At 40.5% G+C, this 25,402-nt stretch overlaps 1 protein-coding gene across 2 annotated transcripts; it reads right to left on the reverse strand.

The window, feature by feature from the left end:
• Positions 1-7,144: 7,144 nt before the first annotated feature.
• cpe (carboxypeptidase E) lies at positions 7,145-24,550 on the reverse strand. Of its 2 annotated transcripts, none has more exons than XM_019360082.2 (9): positions 24,149-24,550; positions 14,406-14,617; positions 14,064-14,231; positions 12,948-13,065; positions 12,304-12,486; positions 11,227-11,366; positions 10,601-10,700; positions 10,289-10,407; positions 7,145-8,342 (listed from the first exon to the last, which is right to left on the reverse strand). In XM_019360082.2, the coding sequence occupies exons 1-9, from the start codon at positions 24,384-24,386 to the stop codon at positions 8,244-8,246; spliced, it is 1,377 nt and encodes a 458-aa protein (XP_019215627.1). In that variant the 5' UTR covers positions 24,387-24,550; the 3' UTR covers positions 7,145-8,243. The 2 variants fall into 2 exon arrangements, with proteins under 2 accessions (XP_019215627.1, XP_003449737.1); XM_003449689.5 differs by having other exon boundaries at positions 8,244-8,342; positions 14,421-14,617; positions 24,149-24,386.
• Positions 24,551-25,402: the final 852 nt, after the last annotated feature.

Here is a 25,402-nt window from a genome sequence, read left to right on the forward strand (position 1 = left end):
CAAGAGGGAGCAAAGAGGTGGCCAGAGACATCCATCACCTTTTGGCTAAAATGCCACAGGAAGACAGTCTGCTGACACCACAACAGAGCCCAGCAGAGGATGATGATAATGCCTGGATATTGCTCGGTAGCTTCAAAAAAACGTCGAGGCAGTTTAATTTCCTCATAACTTTTACTGCTGAAAAAGAAAAAACAAAACAAACAAAAAAATCTCGAAACAATGTGAAACTTGAGGTTTTTATTTTTAAGTTCAGCAGCAAAAGAAATGAAGGCTCCCACGTATGCTATTCTCCGTGTTACTGGAAAGTGCACATATATATGCAGCGCTCACATACAAGACACACATGGCAGCTATGTGAAGTGACTCCTTATGTAAACAGAGCGAGCGGAGGGAAGACGAGGTGTGGAGAGGAAATCCTCTGTATAAATGCCAAGCTGTGCGTGCCATTCGCTCTCCCTTGTTCTTATTTCCTCTTTTCTGCACCTCTCATGGCTCCGATTCTGCTCCTTCATCTCTCCTCCGCTGCCTCTCGTGTGTCCGTGCGCGACTGTGCGGGTGTGCGCGTGCCAGTTTGCAGCTCACGTTCACAATCCTGGAAAGATGACACAGACCGGCTTTTTGTCTTTGTGCCACCAGAATTTGCCGACACGGGAGAAGAATGAAAGCAGGATGCACATTGGTGTTAAAAGATGGCCGGAGCTGCAAGGAGGTAGAGACGGGAAAACATATGCTGGAAAAGGAGGAAGGGAAGATGTCCCAGTAAACGCCTTACTGTAAAAGGGTCAAAGGGGCTGTTGAACCTTTACGCTCTTATATACAGTGTCTTAGATTCTTCCTTAGTGTGTCCTGCAGAGTTCATGGATATGTTATTTTTTTTATCTCAAATCATTTTCTGGTACTGAAAATGTATTTAGAGCCCAGTGATGATGTATTCATCAATGAGAATATAAAAGTAACATCTACTATTGGTTTTGGACTTTGAACTGTTTTTTAGAACCAGAAGTTACCATATTTAGATTGAAGGGTGGAGCGCTAAGTTACTGTATCATCAGTAAATTGTGCAGGTACACAGACACACGTATCAGCTCATTTATATAGGCTGCTGACTAATAAAACACTGGAATTTCACCATAGCCCCATAACCGAAGCCCAACCTTCTCAGATGGTCTGTACTACACAGCAAGCTAAAACAGAAATCTGATAATCCATTAAAAATGCCCCAAAAGGCACCGATGACTGACCCACAGGTCCAGTTCAATGATTTAAAGTGGGAGGACAGGTGACTGGCTCCAGGACATCTATCAGTCATCCTTAACTCAGTTATCCAGATGGAAAAGTTATTAACAGGAAAAACCCTCCTCACAGTTGTTGTGAAGGGGAAAACTATCCACAGAGGCCAGCACTGTGTTTCGTTTATTTGTTTGTTTGTTTGACCAAGTTGTAAAATATTCTTTTTAATTATGTAAAGTTGGGCATTATAACATGAAAGTCTATGGGGATTAACTCATTTTTGGAGCAAGCCTCAAGTGGTGGCTAGAGGAACTGCAGTTTCATTTTTTCAGCTCTCTGCGTTTCAACTTGATCAGGACACATTATGCTCCACATTTTTACCGACTGGGTTAAGGTTTATTGTTTTGTTTTTTGTTTGTCTTTTATCTACAATATGAAATTAAATGGAGAATGTCCAGACACAAGATTAGTGCGTCTGAATTTTGTGTCACTTTCATCCTCACTTTATGACACTCACTTGGACTTATTGAATTAATATCTAAGATGAATTTAAAAAAACAACAACTTTTTGTTGATCCAGTAATTACTGAATTACTGAACAAGAAGGAAGAAAGTTGAGTTGAATGTTGAGTTAGAATTTGGGGAACAGTAACAGACAACGCCACGCACTGAGTGAGACCGCCTTAACAGACCAACCACCTTGCTTCTCTGAAAGCTGAAGATGTTGTGTGTGTGTGTGTGTGTGTGTGTGTGTGTGTGTGTGTGTGTACACTAGCCATTTGCTGACATTGCACTTCTTCTGGAACTTGGTATTGGGTGTGCACTTGTATTACTCGTGTTATGGGGACATAAATCTATTTACGCTGTCATAACGTGGAGGCTCAGCTTTGTTTTGGAGGGCAAAAAAGCAAGTTTTCATAACATGATTTGCCAAATTTTAGAAGAATTGATTTAAGGTAATGTAAGACTACACTAGGGTTAAGCTCCAGGAACTTAATGTAAGTCAATGCAATGTCCTCTGAGATATGGTAACACAGCTGTATGATCAACGTGTGTGTGCTCTGGCCTCTGCTTACTGCAGATATGCTTCCTATCAAAAAGGCTATAGAAATATGCAGTGTGTGTGTGTGTGTGTGTGTGTGTGTGTGTGTGTGTGTGTGAGAGAGAGAGAGAGAGAGAGAGAGAGAAGAGAGTGAGTGAGTGAGGGTTGATTTGCTGTATAAGACCTTTCAGCTGCAAAATCAGCTTTGGCACATTGTGAGAACCAATGTTTTCCTCAAAACTGAGAAAGACATTGCACATCCTGTTAACCAAAGTCAAGCGACAGACCATAGCCTGTGTAAAAGTTAAACAAAGAACACATTTTAAACCATATCTTGAGACACTTTGTTGATAGCAGCCTGTTTAAAAAACACATCATTTATTCACATTTCTTTATTTGAATCTATTAAAAATGCAAAAGATAACACAGTGTGAGAGGCAAATTTTAAACTTTTATTCATATTGTCACTAGTAGGTCAGGAGAGGGGTACAGCAGTGCACCACCTGTAAAAAATGTTGGAGGCTCTATTATAACTTGGGCCTGGATTTTGGCCAGTAGCATCTAATTGGCTTCTTTTTTCAGCATGCCGATGATCCCAAACTGCTAATACAGTAAAATGGATAGAAAAACACACAATATAACACTATCAGTCATGGATTGGCCTCACCAGAGCACGCACCTCAACATTACTGAAGCAGTGTTCATGGTGACATAGAACAGAACAAATGGCAGAAATCCTCATATCAAAGATCAAACCCAGTTTCAGCTCAGAGTTAATACCACCAGTTTGGGATTTTAAAAATGTGCCCACAGTTCTTGTTGAGTGGAGCTTTTAAAGTTCAGAAAATGTTGTTGCTGTGTCTCAAACAATTTTAACCGAGTCAGCATGAACTCAGCTGAAGACAAGTTTTAAAATTTAATAAATCTGGGCGAGTGAAAGAAATTTATGTATTGAACCTCTGATCCCACTCTTCTTCTCTCCCATCTTATTTACCATCTTATTCACCTGTAGGCTGATATAAATCAGCAAGTCGATATAGATCATTGCAACTCTTGTAATCAAAGAGTTTTAGCATTATTATAGATTGCAAAGGCTATCAGGTGTGATTTATCGTTACCACTCCTTGCACATGTATCACAAAAGAAGGAGCAGAGGCAGATCAATTACTCCTCTACTATTTATATGAACACAAGGCTGCACTGCATACTTTCAGTCAACCTGAGAATAAAACAGGTCTATATTTTTTAGTTTTTACTTACCAAATCATTCTTGGGTCATTTTTTAAACAAACAGTCTCACTTTGTTAAAATAAGCCAAACATTTTAACAACAAATGCAAGCAGGCTACAGCTGCAAAACTTATTCTAGCTTTTATATTTATGACTTAATGGTTTAATGACTGAGAGTTTGTTGGCAGTCTTCTGATTTGCTCACTGATCCTTGCCTTTACTTAATTCTTAACTGAAGTGCAGAAGAGAGAAGCAGATGTACTATTCTCTGCTTTAAATGGTTTTCTATGTGCTTACAGCCACTAATTCAGTTTTTGTAACTAATTTTTTGTGGTACGATTTTCCGGTTTGGTGAGGTTGTTTCAGCCACTTTGACTTCCTGGGAGTCAGCGAGCGCTGAAAGGTAAAGAATAAGGAAGCAGGATTCAGTCCACAACCAACAGAAGCAACTATGAGCTCAAATCCACAGTCAAATAATGACCCACGCCCAGATGATGAACCTTCACACAGGGTGCAGAAACCTTTAGAAGATTGTAGTCTTCATGTGCAAACACTTCTTCTCTCTGTGATTTGTCAGGTCGTCAGCACACTACTGTCATCTGCAGGATTTAAGGAGTAATGACAAAGATGTGCTGTGGCAGCAGGAGTGTAAAATTACACATGCAACCAAACAAACTTAAGTAATCTTAAAAGTCCTGGTTTTCTAAGTGTGTGTGTGTGTGTGTGTGTGTGTGTGTGTGTGTGTGTGTACAGAAAGAACATTTCATCCTGAAATGCAGTAAAACTGAATCTGTTTTCAACTAAATCAGCAAAAATCACGATAAACACCTCCATGTTGTTTTCTCTAGTCAAAAATCAACAGTGGATCCTCATAAATGATAAACAAGAACCCGACCCCCTATTTTTGCTTTAAATCGCTCCAACACTTATCAAAATATCTGCTGATTACTTCAGTCCAATAATTAACTAATTAACAGCACAGTGTCATCACATTTTTACTGGCCCCATTGCCAAAACAAATAGGTCTTCCTGCATTATTGATGAGGGAGGAGCTGTCTAATATCACGTTTGACTGATCAGATTAATGTCCTCGTCCCCCTCTCTCTCTCTCCGCAGGTCCCCTCTGTGTCCCGCTCTGCCCTGAAGTCAGAGCAGCTTGATCAATGGTATTGATGAGAAGATGCTAATAGCAGATGCTAATAGGGTCGGTATGAGTAATAGACCGAGGTTGCCATTGATCTGCAGAGTTAGCATCTAATGCTAAAACAGCTGATTCAACCGCATAGTTGGACTAAAAGTGCCACCCTTGCTCTGCGTGACTGTGTGTGTGTGTGTGTGTGTGTGTGTGCGCGTGCGTGTGTGTGCGTGACTGCAAGGGGTGAAAGTTAGATAACAATGCTTAAGGCCATTTTTTTCTACCAATATGAAGGCACAATATGTACAAGCACGCAGTAAGATTTATATCTGAACACAAAGCTGAAGTCAAACACTGGCACTGGTTTGTCTGCGTATCTCACATAAATTATGTCCTTCCTTATTCAAGATTCATAACTTATTAGACTAGGCAAGCAATTTCAATCCAAGAACTTGGAAGTGAAGGGGTCTTTTGACAGCAGGTTTTAGTCATAATATGAAGCACAGATGCTTTTAATAACATTATTGATGGCTCTGATCTTTTCAGAAATCCTTGTAAGTTAGGAAAGAAGGAAAGCGAGCCAGCAGACACCAGAACCGTGAAACTTGGTGGAATTCATCCATCTGTAATTTTAGCACTGGACAGCGTTTTTCCTGCTGTGAGATATCAGATGTCCTTCTGTGAAAACAGACTTCTAACTGCAGTAACTGAGACAGTGAACACAGGCTGCTTTAAATCAAATCAGATCCGCCCTTTTTGGAGTTAAATATATGGTAAAGAATAAATAAGCTGTAATATCAAAGCAAAGTTACACTGAGCTAAGTATCTCCAGACAGGCGTTCAGGTAAGTTTCAAAAAGGCTTTTTCCACAGGGCTAACATCCTACAGGTACGTTTCTGGGAGTGGTGGTGTGAGAGTGGTTCAGTCAGATTTACAGGTAAGTACAAGGCTGGCACACCAGCAGGATTTGTTGCAGGAAGGAATCTCATATGTGCAAGAAGCACTGTGAGCTGACAAAGGGGTGAGGAAAGCAGTTCAAAGATGCCTGAGCTATACGGCCTGAATGTGAGTAGAGCAACAATTTAAAAGTGAGTGCAGACGAGAGTCAGGTTTAAGTACTGTCACTGGTGAGAGACGAAAAGCTGGCGTACCAACTATAGGTGTGTCCTCTTTGGACCACACCCACTCCCGTACACCCATACAGAGGAGAAGGAGAGACAAAGAGATGTTTCAATCTGAGCAAAAGGATGGGGAATAAAGATGAATGTGACATAGTCGTTCGTGCCGGTTTCAGTTACTGAGTATTTTAGAAATTACTGATCTGCCAGGCATAATTTGGGCACACTGAGCATCATTTAAACGCCACTGCTCACCAGATGTGTAGTCGAGGTGAAGTGGTTAAGTGAACAAATCCATGAAAACACCAGCTCACTGTTTCTTACTTGTGAGTTCTCATTGCTGTTTGTTAAAGGTCAGTCACACCCACACATCTGTTTTCACTTATTCTGCCTGATTAGACCTCAGTTTGGAGCTACTAAAATTGCATGAATCCACTGCACTATGTGTTAAAGTGGCCATTTACCATTTACCATTTGTTGGAGATCCACTTTTTTATTATCCTGATTTATAAAACTCTTTTTTCCTACTCCTTTGAAGCTTGCTATACTGCTGGTATACAGGATCGAGAAGCTCCTGCAGTGATCTTACTTCCCACTTTTTGAATTGTTTTTGCTTTTCACCAATAAATTCATAAACTATAACATAAGTTTAAGTTTTATGCAGAAATTTGCTGTTTCTATGTTACCAAGTCAGAGAGATGCACAGCATTGTACTCAAACAGAGTAGGAATCTATAACTTTTATATTCTCATCTAACTTGAGCTGTAAAATGTTTAAAATGCACACATCATCTTCTTATACAATAATCAAACAGGCACGTGTTTGTACCAGAACACCAAACTTGGTTTGTTAAGTCAGAATTTGCAGTAGTGATTGTTATATGACCATTTCACGGATGGGTGTTTGCTATAATTATAGGCGGTAACTTCTCTAACCATCCGTAAGCAACACCTTATGGCAATGGCTGTGAGCACTGAAAACCTGAAACTAGATGAGCTGACATCATAAAGCGAAATTGTTTTACTCATGAGGAAATAAAGAAACCATAAATAAAATGACTTTTTTAAACAGATTTGAGGCATTAATGCAAAACTTCTGCTGAATGTTTCCCCTCTAATCCACTGTGGCATCTCGCCATCGGGGCTATTTTTAGGGACTGTTTCTCCATTTCCTTGCAAACAGCAAATGTTTTCCAAATTATCCCTGTAAAAATGTAAAAAGCTCAAAATAGAGGGTCTATTTTGAGCTTTTAATGAAAACCTAATGGAGGCTTTAGCCTCACCCATTTGCTCCCATCAGCCTCATTAAGAAGTGAACAACTCCAGTTGTTCTTTTGTGGATCACCTGCTGTCACCCAAAAAGAGCTGAAACAAAGGAGACCAGACGGCAGTTCGACAACATAAAGAGGGGAGTTTTATTGATTTGTTTATTCTTTACATTGTTTAAACCCTTTCCATAGCCATACATTCAATAAATCCTTTCTGGGCTCTAAAATGAGGTGAACTGCATCCATGCAAGTCAGCTAACTGTCCACTCAAAAGATTTGTGTTACAGTAAACAAACTTTCCTCCCAGAGTTCCTTATGTTTTACAGTATTCCCTGTGTAGTGCACATACAAAGGAATGGCTTTGGGTTGACTGATTTATTAGTGTCATGATCGTGGTCCTTCATATTTTTTTAGTTACAAAAAAAAAACTTTTCTTGCTATACCTAGTTCATAAATACAGTATATATTATATTATTATAACCATTCATCTTGTGCTGGAATCAAAGCTGTGCTGCAGTTTAAAAAAATCGTAACATCAATAACATATATGGAAACTAGCTTGCCTGTATAGATTGTTTACAATATGATGTTTACAGTGATTTTACAGTGTTTTCAATGTCCCTGATTATCTCAGTACCGTAGTGCGATATCGGCTTTATTTTACAGGACAGAAACAGCACGAGTATCAGAGTGAGTGTTTACAGCTACTCAGACTTGGAAGGTTTCGTGTGTAGTAGCCTTGAGAATGTATTGGTACTAAAGCCTGGAGAAACAGAGACATTTAAAACAGGGGGGGAAATGAATACTTAGAGACAGAGCCATGTGGCAATCATGTAAACAGCTCTTTTACATACATTATTACTCAGTCAGTCATTCATTGGATATATAGGTGAGTGCCATGGTTACCAATCACGTGTACGATAGAGAACACAATACCACGGAAGTCAAGACCAGTCTCACTGCCAGCAAGCTGCCTGCAAATTCCTCCTTTTGTCTTTCACTGCGCGCGCAGGATATTCAAACAATCTACAGGAGTGTGAGGCAAACTCTTACATTAATAAACAACAAAATTAATTAAAGTAAGAATGGAGAGAACACAATCAAAAGAAAGAAGAAGAAGAAGAAGAGACAATATATTCTTTTTCAGAGTGGACGGGCACACAGAATGTTGACTATATTACATCGACGTGTGGACGCTCCGATCGTCAGCGAGACAAACGCGTTAGAAGTTCAGTGTCTCTGACATCATCTTCCACCAATCCATCAGCTCCTCCCGCTCCTCCTCCTTCCTCTCCATCAGGGACTCCAGCTCAAAATCCACCTGAGACACACAAGATACAGCAGCTGAGAACCAAGGAGGATCCAGCGGACTTTGGAGATAATGTGTTGGTTTTGTAAGTTGTTCTTTAACTAGAAACTTTTCTATTCATTCATTAAAATGTTGCTTTTTTTTCCTACTTTCTCTATCCACATATCAATAGTATCAATAGGCAGGCATTGGGATGGACTCAATACTGGCTCAGTAGGATGGATACTTTGTTTCTATTCTTTAATTCCAATACGTAAAATATGCATTACTTTTTTGGAAATGGAAAAAAATATACCTCAAACTGCTCTATAAAAAAAAAAAAATAGCAGAACCTTTTTGTGTTTATTGTCACGTCTACAGACTGAACAGAAGATGACCCAAAGGGTTTTAAAAACAGGCACATTTACACTCCAGGTCTCCAAAAAAACCCAATTTCAAAATACATGAAAAGCTGAAAGGTGTGTTTTATTGTGGAAACTTATTATTGTGGAAAGTAAAAATCACAGTGATTTATTGGTCACTAAAATGTTCAGAATTTGCTACGTGATGATTCATCTCACAAGTCATGACACATTGCTCTCCTCCTCATGCCTCTAGGTTAAAAGGAATACTGGAGCTGTATTTACTTGAATCACACCAAACGTTTCAGTGTGGCACACGAGTAGTTTATATACTAAACTATATGATAGGTTTTCTGCACTTCTTGAGCTCAATTGGTGTCATCGTACTTAATTCACAGTTACAGCTGGCCACATGTAGATGAATATCACTCCTCCTTTCTTTGATCTCTCTCCAGGCTTTTACTGACTCACAACAGATCACAGCATCGAACAGCGATGTAGCAGCACCATCAACCAGGACAGGCCCGGTTGGAAGACAATTCTATTAAACTACAATTGACACCAGATCTTATCTTAAAACACTAACAGGGTTATCATGACCCCCCATATGAGACCATATCAACATAATAATAATAATATCTTTACTGTCATTGCACATATGCAATAAAATTGGATGCAATCTATAAGCGCAGACATCTGAAAAAATGATAAAAATGTCTTGTAAAATATACATGTATGTAAAATGTAGATATATATCAAAAAGAAATCTATGAAGGTCTCTAAAATTAGCCATTTTCCTGTGCCTTCAATGTGCGATTCATTCTCTTTTCAAATTTGCACAGTCCCAGCAGTGTTTAGTGCAGTTATTACTTCAGTTTTTTAATCTGTTTGTCCTTGTTTTTAACGTCCTGAAAAGTCTGGGCAGAAGTTCAAAAATATCAGAGCCGGTTCCATCTGATAATAAAGACTCTGTGATGCAACTGGAAGCTTTGAAAAGATTTTTTTTTCTTAAATGAGCTATTAGTTGATAAACTAAAGCATCCTCCATGACAGAAAAACAACTGGTTCCCCAGAAATTAATCTGGGCGATCTTAAGATTGTTAACAGGGCTGGTAAGAAGAAAAAATAGAGACTCTGATATCTTTTCTCAAGAATATGCAATCCAGACTGATTTTGAATAGAATTCAGTTTAAATACTCATAATGATTTTTCTGCTGCAGGCTCACTTGGTAGCTTGCAGACTTTACAAATTCTGCCCTCCAAATTCCATCCTATGCAGCTTGACATGAGGGCTACTGAGTGAGCAAACTCTCCTCCCTTTGTTACACATACTAAGCACTTAACAGCTGTTAAAAGTTTAGTGGCTTATCATGAACAGACACTTCAACCGAGACCTTACATTATTACGTAGGCGGTGCCAACATTAGTCAGACATACAGCATCTGATGTGTTTGTGGTGTCTGCTGGAGGGACCAAGGTTCAGCGAGTTATTCTAGATTGTAGAGTAGTGCTTAGAGATCCAGAAAATATGGCTGGAGAACTTCCACTCAGGTTACCTTCTGGAAAGATAAAAGACCCCACAGGGAATGTGATGGGTCATTTGTTTGTGTGTCTTACTCTGGTTGCAGGGCTGTAGGGTACAGCCACCTTCTTGATGACAGTCAGGTATCCAGGGGCAGAGGCTGCCACTTTGTAGTTTCCTGGAGCCAGTAGGCGCCAATAGTCTCCATCTTTGGCTATAAAATACAGATTGTCTTATTAAAATGTGTTTAAGCAACACAGTGATGCTCAGAGCAGCGCCAGGCAACAATTGCAGTACCCACAATATCCACGAGATGGAGGCATTGCACCATCTCTCCATTATATTTCTCACATGGAGCAAGCAAGTGCTGTGACAGCACTTGTGCTTTGTGAATTGTGTGAATTTACCTGTGGTGATGTCATGGTCAATACCCTCCACAGAGACAGTGGCATTGGAAATGGGGTTGCCCTGAAGGTCACGAACAAAGCCCTTAACGCCACGGTGAACCTGCACACAACATGCACATTGACACATGAAGAAGAACATGTTCCCTCTGAAGACTGATGGCAGCATTTTTAGAGTCAGGTGTAAAAGATTTGTTAGTTTTTGGTTGAGAAGAGGCTTTTTCTGGTTGAGCAACCTCTTGTGAGCAAACAAAGGCAGAAGTGGCGTCACCACAAATTAGTGTCTGACGTCTGGATGGGCAGTTGCAACTCTGACGCCGTGAGGCTGCATTATGTGTCCGATTATGTGGTTCCTTTTTACCATCAAAGTTACGATTCTTTCACCTCCATTAGCAGAAATAGTCACATAAATCCTGCCAGATCCAACCTAAGATCTGAAAATGTGTTGTGACTGCTGTGTTGTGAAGGTCAACTTTGCACTTATAGATGACACATTTTGCAGTTTATTTCAAGCATTAGCACTTATAGACTTGAGATTGCAAGCCTTGGTATTGTTTCTGGGTCAGCTGTGCAAATGGAAGAGACTGCAAACCGTGATTTATGGCATCTGTATTTATAGTCCTGCCTACCTGTTCGATGTAGTTGACGAGCGAGTTGCGGTTCTGCTCCCAGTAGCTCTTCAGCGTTTCCTCATTGGGGAACTTGTCGCAGCTGAGCTCCAGAGTGATCTCGAAACAGTTGCTGCTGAGATAGTTGAAATCCTGCATTCCTGTAAGCCGCAGAGAGAAAGAAAGCAAAACCAAAAAAGTTAACGGAATTCGGGATTATATATTTGAAAATGGGTTAACCATTTACCTGAAAACAATATACATAGTGACACACAGTGACTTGAGAAAGTCTTCACACCCATTTCATCTTGTTCAATTTTGTTATGTTGCAGCATGATGCCATCAATTATTTTTTCTCGTTAATCTGCACACACTATCCCATAAGGACAAACTGAAAATAGAATTTTTGTAACCTCCATCCATTCTCCACGACTTATCCTTTTCAGGGTTGCAGGCGCGCTGGAGCCCTGAACTCAGGACCTTGTTGCTGTGAAGCAACAGTGCTAACCACTGTGCCACCATACTGCCCACTTTTTGCAACATCTACATAAGAATTCAAGCCTATTGCAAAAAACATATTAGCTCAATCCCTCCAGTTTCTCTTGACGGTTGCTGAGACATTTCTACGCCTTGACTGAAGTCTACCTGTGGTAAATTAAATTGCCTCTCTATAGAAGGCCTCATGGCTGACAATGCATATCAGAGCAAAAACTGTGAGATCAAATTAACTGCCTACAGAGCTCAGAGACAGGGTTGTTGCAAAGCCCAGATCTGGGGAAGCCTACAAAAACATTTCTGCTGCATCAGAGTTCTCATGAGCACAGACGCCTCAGATGGAAGAGGTTTGGCGCAACCAGGACTCTTCTGAGAGCTGGTGGCTCGGCCATACTGAGCAATCAAATGAGAAAACCTTATTGAGAGAGGTAAGAAAGGACCTGATGGACATCTTTTACAGGTTCAAATGCACCTGTAACTGGAAATCCATTATTGTTCAACTACAGGTGAGCAACGTTTTAACCACTAATTCAGATGTTTATAGGGTTTTTTTGTTTGGGTTTATCCAATCACCAGTTTAAAAATGCTTCAGTTGTCTCTTACCTCCAGGCACACTGTACCAGGCCCCGCCGTTAGTGATGCCATCTTTGAAGCTGGAGTCGTCATCGTTCTTGCGACACGGGGCTCGGTGAGGATCGGACATGACGGGGTTATACATGGAGTAGGCTCTAGCCAGAGACTTGAACATCACATCATCCGGACTGGCGCTGTACTCATGGGTGGATCCTTAATGAGAGGAAAGAGAACAAACAAGCGCTCGCCATTTAGAGAGCGGCTATGATGAAGTGTTAGCAGAAAACGTGTGCCTGCTCAACAGATTGTGTTTGCTTTGAGCGATGACGCAGAGGAGGAAACATTTTCCATCTGATTTAAATCAAATTTACGACATTCTAAAGAAAAGGGAGTAAAATGTTTGCTGTTACATAAACGGTTCAAATATTTGTCTTGATAAACATCCTCACATGAAAGAAAGGAACAGTTTACATACAGTTTAACAACCCAAACAGGAAAAATAGGTGTGGGAGTGATCTCTTCTACTAAAGGCGAAGCAAAAACTTCACTTGCTCTGTTTGGGAAGTTTTAAATGTGGATATTTGGGTCGCATCATCAGGAATCATATCTGCGATGACGATGATGAAGAGCAACACCAGTGTTTTATAATGTTTAATGTGTGTGTGTGTGCATACCAGTGCGGGTTTCATCATATGGATAGTTGGCCACAACGTCTCCTCCATGCAGGTTTGCCGAGAGGACGAAGGGGATGTCCATGATCCAGTGGATCACAGCCTTGGTCTCTGGAGCCAGCTGCAAATGTGAACCATTAAAAAATTACAATTACAATAATGTTTAGATAATAAATATCTAAAGCAATATCACCTTCGACCTACACAAACTCAAAAAAAGGATTCTTGACCCTCAATAAACATGGTACAATAATTTTGAATAAAATGCAGCTGAAATATCAAATCAAAGTTGTATTTATTCAACTGATTAATCATTAAGGAAAATGTGCTTGGTATAAACTGAATGCATGCCAGTCAAGTCAATTTAATTTGATTAGATTCCATTAAATTTCATGTAAGTATGTCACAAAATTAGAAAATTTACAAGTAATCAAATTACTTAATATTCAGAGGATTTCCCATCAAATTTGGTTACTTTTGATGAATGAACATGACAGGGCTAATAATAAATGAAAATGCCATTTTTGAATTGCTAGTTATCAATTCATCATTTCTGCGCATGCACACACAAAAAATGCCACCCACCCACCCCCACACACACACACACACACACACACACACACACACACACACACACACACACACCACAATACCAAGGGTCGATTTTGGGGGGATTTTAATTCCCCACTGAGCTGGTTTTATTAAAAAGACCTGGCAACCCTTGGAAGCAGCCATTCATTTACTAGCTTTGTTATAATATACACTTTTGATTATAGCAGCTTTGGTTCAACCTCACATTCTCCATCCTTCTGCTGTAAATGTACCGTAGATACCCACCGATGTTCAGCAATCCACACATGAAAACAGACCAGAGCAAATGCACTATTTATTCCTTTCTGTGCAACATTTCTTAAAAATATTTAACATGCATACAGTTAATATCATTTATTAATGAACTTATATAAGCATATTTAATACACAGTTTGAATTAGCTTGACACAGAAAAGGTGAATAAGACTCAAAGATTTGAGTGATACATTATTGCTACTTCAGTCTTTTCATGGTAAGTAAGAAATAACGGCCACCTTATCCTGTAATCAGTAAGTCAGTTTGTTTTACCTTGGTGTTTTCGTCCACAGCCTTCTTCATGTTCTGCAGCAGGTGGTTGTTGGCTCCGCCTTCCCGCTCGTTGATGTAGATGATGCGGTCCAGATCAGGGAAGTTACGATTTAGATCCACCCCCTGCGCATTACTGCGGCCCACAAACCAGTCCTTAATCTCTCCGGGCTGCGCAGTAAACAGAAATGAGATGGGGACAGATTAAAAGACAGTGTCTGGAGCTTTAATAAATGCTGCTCTTGCTGTGTAGGTGTAATTTAAAGACTTGTGGTTCCTAAATGACTGTTTGCAGGGCTGCAAGCTTAAACTGTCCAGACATAAAGTTCAAAAAGTGATTTTTACGTGCTGTTTCTTCACCTGTGAGGCGGCCTTCTCAAAGCCGTCGGGGTTCATTGAGGGCATGAGGTGGATGCGGGTGTTGTGGATGAGATCGACGATGGTCTCGTTGCCCTGCTGGTACTGGTTGCACAGGTACTGAGCCAGGTAGATGAGCAGCTCTCTGCCCACCGCCTCGTTGCCATGCATGTTGGCGATGTATTTAAACTCAGGCTCACCTGCAAGAAACCAGAAGGCTCCTGTTGAGTCACTGTCACACAGACGTAACTGTGATTGGACATAATGTAACCATCCCTGTTGTGAAGAGCAGGTTTTTGGCTGAGAAGCAGAACTGAACACATATCTCACAAAGGAGGAGGATTTGACAAAGCTGACAATGAATCAGCATAAACCGCTCTCACGTAATCGCACAAAAAGAAAGAAATACACACATACAGCTGGCCACATAGACACTATAGCGGGAAACCGTCATGGAAACGACCCTTTATCTCCTCGGGACCAAACAGGTCACTAATAAAACATTATGATTTGTTATGGAAGTCATCGTGGACACAGAGGACGTCCATGCTCGGGGAGTGACGAACACACTGACTCATCAACAGAAAGGTTACATCGTATTGAATGTCGGAGCACAGTGCTAATGAGAGAGACACAGTGGATTAAGCAGCGACTCTGTCACACACCGTTCTGTCAGACACGTGGCACAGAGGAGCCTGCTGCTGACGGGTTTGAGAGGGATTTTAACTCGAAACACAGAAATTAATTCCCCAAATCACTGATTAACAGTCACCAACTATGATTACTGATGATTGATTAAAACCTACTAATTAACAAAGTCAGTTAAAATCATCCCAGTTCCCAGATTATCAGTGTATTTTACGTAATATATTTGGGGATAGTATTTTATTATTATGTCTTTTACATCTAATTATGAAGGTGTTTGTCTTAAATGAGGCAGGCGCCCATGGCAATCTAATTTTTTGATTTTTTCAAAAGCTTTTAAAGGTTTACAGGCCAATCGTCATGACAGTAAGCTCTTCAGATCCTCAGAAAAGTTGGTAAATTGTCTGCTTCTTATACGTCACCTTTCCACTCAAAGTACTTTAAAGAAGTCTCATTCACACACGCATTCATACGAGCACTTTTTGCCTTCTATGTAACATTCACAATCTGATGAGCGCATCAGGAGCCATTTGGGGTTCAGTACCTTGCTCAAGGACACTTTGGCATGCAGACTGTAACAGCCAGGGATCAAACCGCCAACCCTCGCGATTATTAGATGACCTGCTCTACCTCCAGAGCCACAGCCACCCCATAGTTACCAGTTACATTTCAGATTTTTTAAAACATTTATGTTTTGCAAATAATGGATTTGTCAGCAGTAAAAACTGTGTACTGGTCACTTGTAGTTGTCATTGAAACTTTCCACCTTGTCTGCAAACACTCACCAACAACTCATTAAGCAGTATTTAAAAAAAAAAAAAAAAAAAAAAAAAAAAGTAAAAGTTGTGCTTACCACTGAGACCAAAAAGATGCAACTTTAACTGTGAAGGTCTACGGTTTATGTTTCTGCTTTGTGTCAGAGTTTTTCAAATTTTCCCTACAGCTCGGAAAGTAAATGCTGAGGGTTTGCAGGCAACATTGCCTCAACGCCAATCTGCTAGTGACCAAAGCAATTGCAAGATGATTTTTGGGAGAGCAATTTCACCACTTGCCAAATGATCAGGAGATACACATTTGTCCTCAGTGAACGGTTACCAGTCAGCATCTAGACCTGTGTGACTGGATGACGAATGTTTAAGAAATGTACTTTTATCGTTACTCACTGCGCGTCTGTTTAAAATACATATATTACTGTATTGCGCCAGAGTCGCATCCTGATAATGTTTTGCACATTTCAACATCATGTCCTGTTTTTGAGAACCTTGGATCTGATTTGATTCTAAATTTGGTTCCTTTCTCTGTATTCATCTAAAAATACACACTGTACCATTTGGTGGATTTACTGTTATTGGCCACGTCAGTGTGTGGGTCTGTGTGGCTGCATCTGCTTTTCTTTATCAAAGGTGATCTCGCTTTCATATGTAAAAGCTATTTCTGTCTTAAGCTCAGTGAATTTGCCTTGTAATAAACCCCCATGAACCCACCATCTGTTTTAGATACTAATTAGGCTCTTCATCTATACAAATATATACAAAACACAGACAAGTTTGAAATTGGACCTATTTAAAGCCCTTTAACAAAATGACAAAGAAGAAGACATATGAGCTGCAGTGAGCTGTAAACATTTTTTGATTGGCTATGAATCAAAGATTAATGGCTTTCTGCGGCTGTACGAGAACAAAGTCTTTTGTTCAGATTGGTTACAAGTTATAAAATGTAGTTCAAGAATGGCAGATGTTGAAAAGCAAGCGAGTGTCCAAGTGTGCTGAAGCCAAATCGCTGCAGGGGTACTGGTTTTACTGAGAACTGTGTTTTTATTGTTCTTCCTTCCACCCTGATTGGGTCATTTCGTTTTCCTTATTTTTCCCTTAGAGAATAATTACTATTATTATTATGTGTATCTTATATATATTCTTCTATAACTAAATTATTGTATAAAATGCTTTCAAGACTTTTTAAATCCATTTTGGCTGGTCTCGTCATGTATTTGTAGAGTAACGCCAGCAGCTTCATGCGTGAGTAATACACACACACACCACCCAGCCACATCTGGTAGTCAGGTTATTTTTAAATGTTTGAATCTCCTCACAGTTGCTACTAATGATTTCAAGCCTGCAATTAACTCTTTCTGTCCTGGCGTTGCTGGATGTTTTTGTTTTTACAGCCTTCAGAAGCCCGACAGAGCTGCCATATGCATGCACACACACACTCAAACACACACTTTGATGTTGCATTCAGCCAAAAAATGAGTTACTGTGTTTCAAGCTATTAAACAGATGCTCAGTATCTAGAGACACTTCCCGTCTCCCTTACGAAACATGCTTTTATGCTGTTGAACTCCATGTTAGCATGCAAACTACAGAGCTGTGCATGTTTTCTATCTTTAGAACCCATATATGTGCAGACTCATGTAGCTAGTTATGAGGTGACATGAGGAGTACGCCTGTCATTTGTTTTCATATGTTTTTTTGCAGATTCACGCTCATTAACACTTCATCACAGCTCCATCTGTTCTGTTTTAACACATGCAAACCCTTCCCCCTTATTTCTCAATCTATTCCTCTTTTCTGTTAAGGTAAAACTGAGCTTTAACTCTGACACCCGCGTAAAAATAAACTGCTCACACATGAAACTGCAAATGGGGATTTTTCAACATATGAAACTCATGTAGCTGAGACCCTTCACTTCTGAAATGTAAGATGTCACCTGTGATAGCGTCAGTTCATAACAGGAAACATTCCTGTGTGAATTCATCTGTTGTTTCTTTTTATTTTAAAGCTTGAAAGTGAATTTGTGGTGTGACCACCTTTGTTCCTCAACACAGCCTGAACTCTCTTCAGCAGCTTTCTTCTAACTTCTTTAAGTAGTCTTCAGGAACAGTTTCCAGGCTTCTTCAAGGACACTCAAAGCTCTTCTTTGGATGTTTGCTGCCTTTTGTTCTTTTCTCTGTCAAGATGATCCCACACTGCTCCAGGCTCTGGGGAGGCCAATCCTTGACTGTGTTTTTTTTTTTCTATCCAGGGATGGTTTTTATGTACTGGCAGAGTTTTTGGGATCATTGTCATGACACTGTTAACCATCAGATGCTTTCTTGATGGTATTATTTGGTGGATCAAAATCATAATTCCATTAATTTTGACAAGATCTCCAACACCACTGTCTGAAATGTAAGCCCAAACCATCAGATAGTCCAGACAGTCCCTTTTATATGACTCTCCTGAAGTCTTCCTCAGGTTGTCATTGATTTTGGGTTCTTGTAATTATATAATTTGGCACACCTAAACCTTTTCTCCTTGTTTCGTTTCCTTAAGAATGACTTCTTCATGGCCATAAAGGCCGTTTTATTGTATTTCTTTTTTCTTTTTTTATGTAAAGGAGATGACTTTCAGGTAGTGTTTAACTGCTGTAGACAGTTTCTTTTAGGCCTGCCACTTCTTATTTTGTCCAATTTCCTCCAATCTTTTAAGGAAACACTGCACACCATACTGGAATATGCCAAATTTTCACCTAATAGCACTTTGTGCAAAAATAAAATTTTATGCTGTCAAAATGTGTTATCTTTGGTGTTTTTCATAGCTTCAGCTAAAGAAATTAGAACAAATGATGGGGTTTTTTGATAGGCTGCTAGTAACAAAGTCGTAACAAAGATGTATCCGATTCTTAATTCATCTGAAAATAGCCAGGTACAAGGACTGGACTAAAAATGAGTAAAAAGCAGCCAATGTCAAAAGAAGAACTTTAAAAGACTTTCAGAAAGTCTGGAGAACTATTACAAATTAAAAGAACTATTGAAAGAAAGTTGGACTCCTTACACAAAATATCCTGCTGTTTTGAACTGGTGATATATAAATGAAATTCAGCTGAACTGAAATGAAGAAACAAGGGTTGGTGCAAGACTTTTGCACATATATTTTTTAAGTAGTCCAAATATGATACTCACAAAAGCAGTTAATATTTAATTTTTAGGACTGAAAAGGTTTTACTAGTATGTAAAATATGACAAAGGTTCAGATCAGTCACATCCTTCATGTGGAAAACACCCCAAAGCCAAAACACATTCCCTTTACAGTCATCGAAACAGAAATGAGGTGAGGATGAAACCATTAAAAATTCAGTGTAACTAACTAAGGTTATAAGCTTGCAACACCAAATCATCTTTCTCTGTTTTTATAGATTTTACATATGACAACTTAACTTCAGTAACAACCTGAGTTTCCAAATGCTCTTTAACTTCAAATCACTCCCTGCTGCTAAAGGTTAATATGACACATGTGACGCTGCCAAAATCCAATGCATCCTCCGACCTTTGTCACAAACGATCAGCAGCACTAAAGTCTCCTAGGCGACCGAGTAATTATGGCTGCAGCTACAAACGTCATTTGGGAATGACCACATTAAGCACGCTCTCAGTCGTCGTGGCAACCCTGCCAGGGGCAGGTTCTAAGGGAGATAAATGAACTGGGAGAGCGAGTAAACAGACTCTCACTCCGCATCTGTCTGCCTGTCTCGTGCTCGGGTACACAAACACACTCATATACACGCTCACATTACAGACACATGGACAAAGACAAGAGAAAGCTCACCAGTGCTCAGTTTATTTCTCCTACATGAAGTCCTTTTATATTCTGTCACTTATCTTTAATCTATATTCTTTGTTTTAGATTCTTTTTGGCATCGATAGAAAATTTCTTAAAATAAATGAGGATGCTCATTAGTTGCTGTAGTTTGTAAATGCTTGATTCCTCCATCCCCCATGAATGCACCAGTTCCTGCTGGCGTCTAAATACCTTTCTAAACACCTGTGAAACTGTTTTCAGAACTCAACAACCAAGATTTGAAAGCCTCTACATTTGTAGTCACTAACATAGAACTTGTGCAATTTTTGCCTCTCGTTTGCACATTAATGGCTGTTCTCTCCTGAAAGAGGACTTTCACAGTCTTGTGGGAGCTATAGTTGCTTATAACCGATGCCTGCCAAAAGAAAAAAAAAGGATCTGCTGTTCTGTACATACCTCAGAAATTGACAAGTGTTAGAAGGAGTCTGGGTTTTTTGGTTTTTTAGGACATGGACCTCATCAAAATCTTTCAGGATTCCACTATTGAAGAAATGGGAGAGAAGTGCCTACATGTCGGCTGTGAAGCCACACAAAAATAAACTGCAAATGAAGAAACAAAAAATAAATAAAATGTAAAGAGAAAGAAAGGAACAAAGAACAAAAAAAGTGTAGGAAAGGGTGAGAATAAAAGCAAAGCTGACAGTGGAAGAAGGAGGAAAAACATGTCAGAGCAGAGTGAAGGCGAAGAATGAGGAGGAGGTGGTAGATGGCTGTGGGTGTCTGATGTATAATGAATGACCTCTGGCTGATGCCTTGGCCTTTCTTTCATCCATTTTTTTTCCATTTCTGCTGCTCCCTTATTCTCCCCGTGTTCTTCTTCACCCTCATTACACTTGCACTCCTGTGACGCTCCTGTTTTTTCAATCATCATTCCTGTCATTTTTAGCTCCTTTTCACATCAGCACCTCTTGTCTCTCGGCTGTTTTCACCATCTCTACACGAAGCAAAATGTCCTCATTTTACACCCCCTTCACCTCCACTGTAATGTCTTCTAACAGGAACGTGTAGCTTTTAAAAGGACAGGTTATAGTCAACACACCCAGTGTGATCTGATATGTTATATTCAGCAGTGTGTCTGGCTGTTATATGCTTTAACTGGGCATCTGAGTGTGTGCTCACTGGGGATTACACACTTTCTCTGTCGTATTATAAAACAGACCGCCGTGGAGTCTTATGACATCTTCCACCTCGTGAGATGGTCTACAGCAGATTGGATCAAGCAGTACCTCATACTGACATATTTTTTTTCGCCTTCAGACAAAGCCAAGCATATTACAATATAGGGTTTCTCCTCCTGGTATTAGAAACATTGTAAATGGTTCCAGACACGAGAGTCAAAAGAGTTTAACCAGAGCCTCTTTTCCCCTGATGAAAAGAAGCTTTTAGCTTAAATATAAGCCAGCTGTGAGATCCAGTCTCCTTCAAACGATGGAAGCATTCAAATCCTTTACTTTAAATAACAATCATCAAATGGCTCCTTGAGTATGAAAAGTGCATAATGTGCACTTTGAGGGCCATTCACATGTTTCTTATGTACAGTTTAAGCGGTGGTAGTAGCCAAACTATATTCAGACAGATTTAATGCAGCAGTTTCGCTTTTAAAAAAATAGAGGTTGGAGAAGTAGCATATGATGAATCTACCTGATTACATAAAAATGAAAATACTTGACATTTAAAAAAAAGCCTACATGTGATCACTTTCTGGCAGGCTGGTGTCATGAAACGGTAAATGAATGACATGCCATTTTCCTCAAATCGTTTCACTCTTCCTGTTTCTTTTTCAAGTATCATATCATGCCAAGTAGTTTCAGTCATGAAACGCCTAGTCCTGAACTTTTCATGCCATCATACAATGTTAAAGGAAACGCCAAGCTGAAAATGCATATATATGACACTCGAAACAGGTCTGAAGCGCTGCTCTGTGATGTCGTATCACCAGCAGAAAGAATCAGGAAACGTGACATTTACCCCTTTTTAATGGTAAGCTTGTCAGATAACAAGTGTCTAGGCAGACCTACACATCCAGCAGAATCAGTGTAGTGTTGTTTGTTTGAATCAGGTGTCTGTCCACCTGGCACACCCCAGTCCATTACTCACTCTCCTTTTTTTTTTTTTTTTCTTGTTGACAACAAACTGCTGCAGGAAAATATGTGGCCCTTAGCTGCCTCATGTTCTGCTGAGTTCATTAGTTTCCTGGGCAGGCATTGCTGTCAGCTACATATTTTTTTTCACCAGCAACATAACCAAACATACAGGCGAGAAACAAAATCAATGAGAGCAAATCAGGTACTAATTTGGGTTCGGGGGGTCTGTTTTGGTGAGTGGGAATGTGACCCATTGAAAATATAGAAAGACCTACTGATCCAGTCTCCATCCACACTATGCGCACTTAATGTATACTAATATGTCACCAGTGTTTATGACTATAGGCAGGTCCAGTGCCGCAGCGCATGACAGATGGCTGCTTACTGACAGATGCATCCGCTCAGGACCATCACCATGGTCTTCCCTGAGCCAGACAGTCAGCCAGCCAACCACGAGCCGCTTGTCGGCTCAGTGCACTAAGCCGATCTGTTGCCCCGGCAACAGCTATTTTGGCTCCACCTTAGCTCGAACACACTGCAGGCTCAGATAAAATATGAGCAGGACGCCTTAAAGGAAGCTTGAGTTTTATCCTTCTCGTCACACATCTGCAGTTCCCTCCTCTCACTCTGCTCTGCCCCATCTGGAGCTCCTCTCCCTCTGCGCTTCTCTGTTTCATCGTGCTCCTGCCCTCTGTGGATGTTTTGCTCAGCAGAGATGCAGAGGGAGAGGAGGAAAGGGAGGAAAAGGAAAAGGCTGAAGGAGGAGGGGAGGCCCCAGCCCTGCTTAGCAAAGTAGCGGCTTGGAAACTCATCTGGTAGTAATAACGGCTCGCTACTGTGACTCATGCCTGCGTACGCCCACCGGACTATTACAGACTTATTTAGTATGTATGGTCATTAGACTCTGTGACCATGTGAGCGGAGTGGCACACCAAACCTGTGGTGCACCATTAACGAGGCATAAATACACCGATAGAAAAAGATACACCTCTCCACACAAAAAATCCCACAAAATATTACCTTTGTGCTACAATATAAAGAGTTTCCTCTTTCCTTTGAAAACTCTAGCTCAGGATTATGAGATGAAATTAATTATTTCCTGCAGTAGATCACGGTTAAAGCTACCATTTGGAGAGAGCTGGCTAGGAATCACTAAACCATTCCCAAATGTTCATTAAATGTTAAATAAACTACAGGCTAGGGTTGGACCAGCAGTGTTCCTCTCACTGTTTCCATACTTAAAGCACGCCAGTGAGTCTGAGCGGGTCAGCAGTGAGGTTTGGATTAAGAGGTCAAAATGATAAAAAGGACTTTATTACTAATGTATGTGTAAAACAAGCCAATGCTCAGTTAGGGATTGGATACTAACATTTTTAGTGTTTTTAATGTTTACCATCATATATACAAATGAAGACATGGATTCCAAGTCTGGCATTTTAAAAAGAGAGCTAAAAGATTACAAATAAATAAAGAAACCATACATTGTTTCAGTGACATCCTTCCAAGGACGGCTCATATTCTGGGAAAATTTAACCACAGTCATTTTCCACAGAGCTTATGATCATTTGGGGCCCCGGTACAAACACCCTCTGTGTTTAAAACATTTTGGAAAGCCATCTGATGAGTCTGAAGATGCAGCTTTCCTCCCAAAATGGAAGTTTCCCATGTAGGAGAGGAAAAATTGGCAAAAGGAGAAGGTGGATTGCATCTAAAACGCGGTTAACCACATCTGTAGTTGTTTTGCCTAATGCACCGCATCAGTAAAACTCATCATCTGTTGTTTCATCCAGTAAATAGTACAGAGCACTGAAGCAGATAGGGCTGTAATAATAATGACTGTAGAGCCCTGCTAATGACTAATGGGTCCATTTAAGTCAAAGCCTCATTCCTTTGAATTGAACTTCCTTTTTAAGCTGGAAAGGCTAATTCGAAACACCTCCAAATGGGTCACGGCACGATCCACCGCTTCTGTGGTGTTTTCTAAGAATCACGAATCGGGATAAGCGCAAAGAGATCATTATCAACCAGCAAAATGGCGGCTTTGCACGGCTGATCCCACTATCTACCATCTAGATTCATCAGAACTGATGCAGCGGGGCCCTCGCTCGCCCCTTTACGCACAGCACGACCCACCTGCGCTCCTCCTCTGCTGTTATCTCGGGGACACAAGTCATTTTTCTATAACCTTTACACACACACAGAAATGAGGGCACAGCCAAACTGCTGCTATGCGCAATAGTGCGTAATGTATTTGTGTTATCCCAGCGGGTGGTAATGGATTTCAATTAGTTCATACCGCGACAGAAAGCGGGGACAAAGGGAGTGGGGATGGTGATGGTCCCGCGCGTTCGGTGTGAAACAGACTTTGTGTGTGCGTAAAACTGACCAGGTTCGTGCGTCCCCGGATTGTCGGACATCTCTAGCACCAGCAGCTCGCGGCCTTCGAAGCTCTCCCCGATGGTATAGATGCGGGTGATGGTCGGACACTGCAGCCACACCGACACCAGTGCTTTCCGCAGCTCCTCATAGCGGTGGTACTCGAAGGAGATCGCCCCATCGGTACCGGCCGCGCTGACCAGGGTGACTACCGCAGCCCCGAATACAACAGCAAGGAAGTGTTTCATTTTGACGCGTCCTCGTTTTCCTAAGCCCTGTCTTCCTGCTTGCCGGCGGCTTGGCTCCGAGCCTTATCTCTGCGCTGCAGCCTCGCTTTAGGCTATAAATATCCTTCCCTCTGCCTCTCTCTCTCTTCCCTCTGAGTGTGATGCGCTGTACCTGAGCTCAGGCTCCCCGTCAACATACTGCGAAAAGCCAGCCACAACCAATCCCACATCCGGTCATAATTTTCAAAATAAACTGAAAAAGCCAAGATTTATTTCAATTGCTTGTATACAAGTAAAACTCATTATTGATAATACAAGAAATAAAAAGGGGGGAGGATGGAATAAGAACGAAAAGTAAGCGAGACAACCCGCAGGTTGCAGCAGGGACGTAATAAGTTAGTAGAAGAGTATGAATAAGCATAAATGACAAATTAACACAAAAAACACAAAAAAGATTGTATTATGGCCCTTACAGCAACTCATTCAGAGCATTATTTATGTTAAAACACGCACATTCAATTTAGAGAATGCATGCTGCTACAGCTTCAGATGCTTCTGTTGTCATTTCCTGCTCATTTGTCCTGTCAGACAAATGAGCTTGTTTTTGTATAATTTTTTCTTTTGTAGAAGATATTTTACACAATAATATACAATATTGCAAATTTAAGGATCCTAAATCCTAATCCTAAATCTCACCCCCAACCAGGCATGGCAGATCGCTGCCCCTGCCTGAGCCTGGTTCAGCCAGAGGTTTCTTTTCCTGTTAAAAGCGAGTTTTTCCTTCTCACTGTTGTCAAGTGCTTGCTCATACAGGGTTTTTACCTTAAAATATAAAGCACCGTGAGGTGACTGTTGTTGTGATTTGGAGTTACATAAATAAAATTTAATTGAGCTTTCACCCTTTTAAACTTCTTTTTTTATACACTTATACACCTTTTTCAAAACAATTTTTCAAAACTTGCAGACATGGTCTTAGGCTGTTGAGCAACACAGTTCACCAAAGCTGTGGTATTAATGTAAAAGGAAAAGGTGTTTTT

This window comes from Oreochromis niloticus, linkage group LG6, assembly GCF_001858045.2.
Source record: "Oreochromis niloticus isolate F11D_XX linkage group LG6, O_niloticus_UMD_NMBU, whole genome shotgun sequence".
Classification (NCBI taxonomy): domain Eukaryota; kingdom Metazoa; phylum Chordata; class Actinopteri; order Cichliformes; family Cichlidae; genus Oreochromis; species Oreochromis niloticus.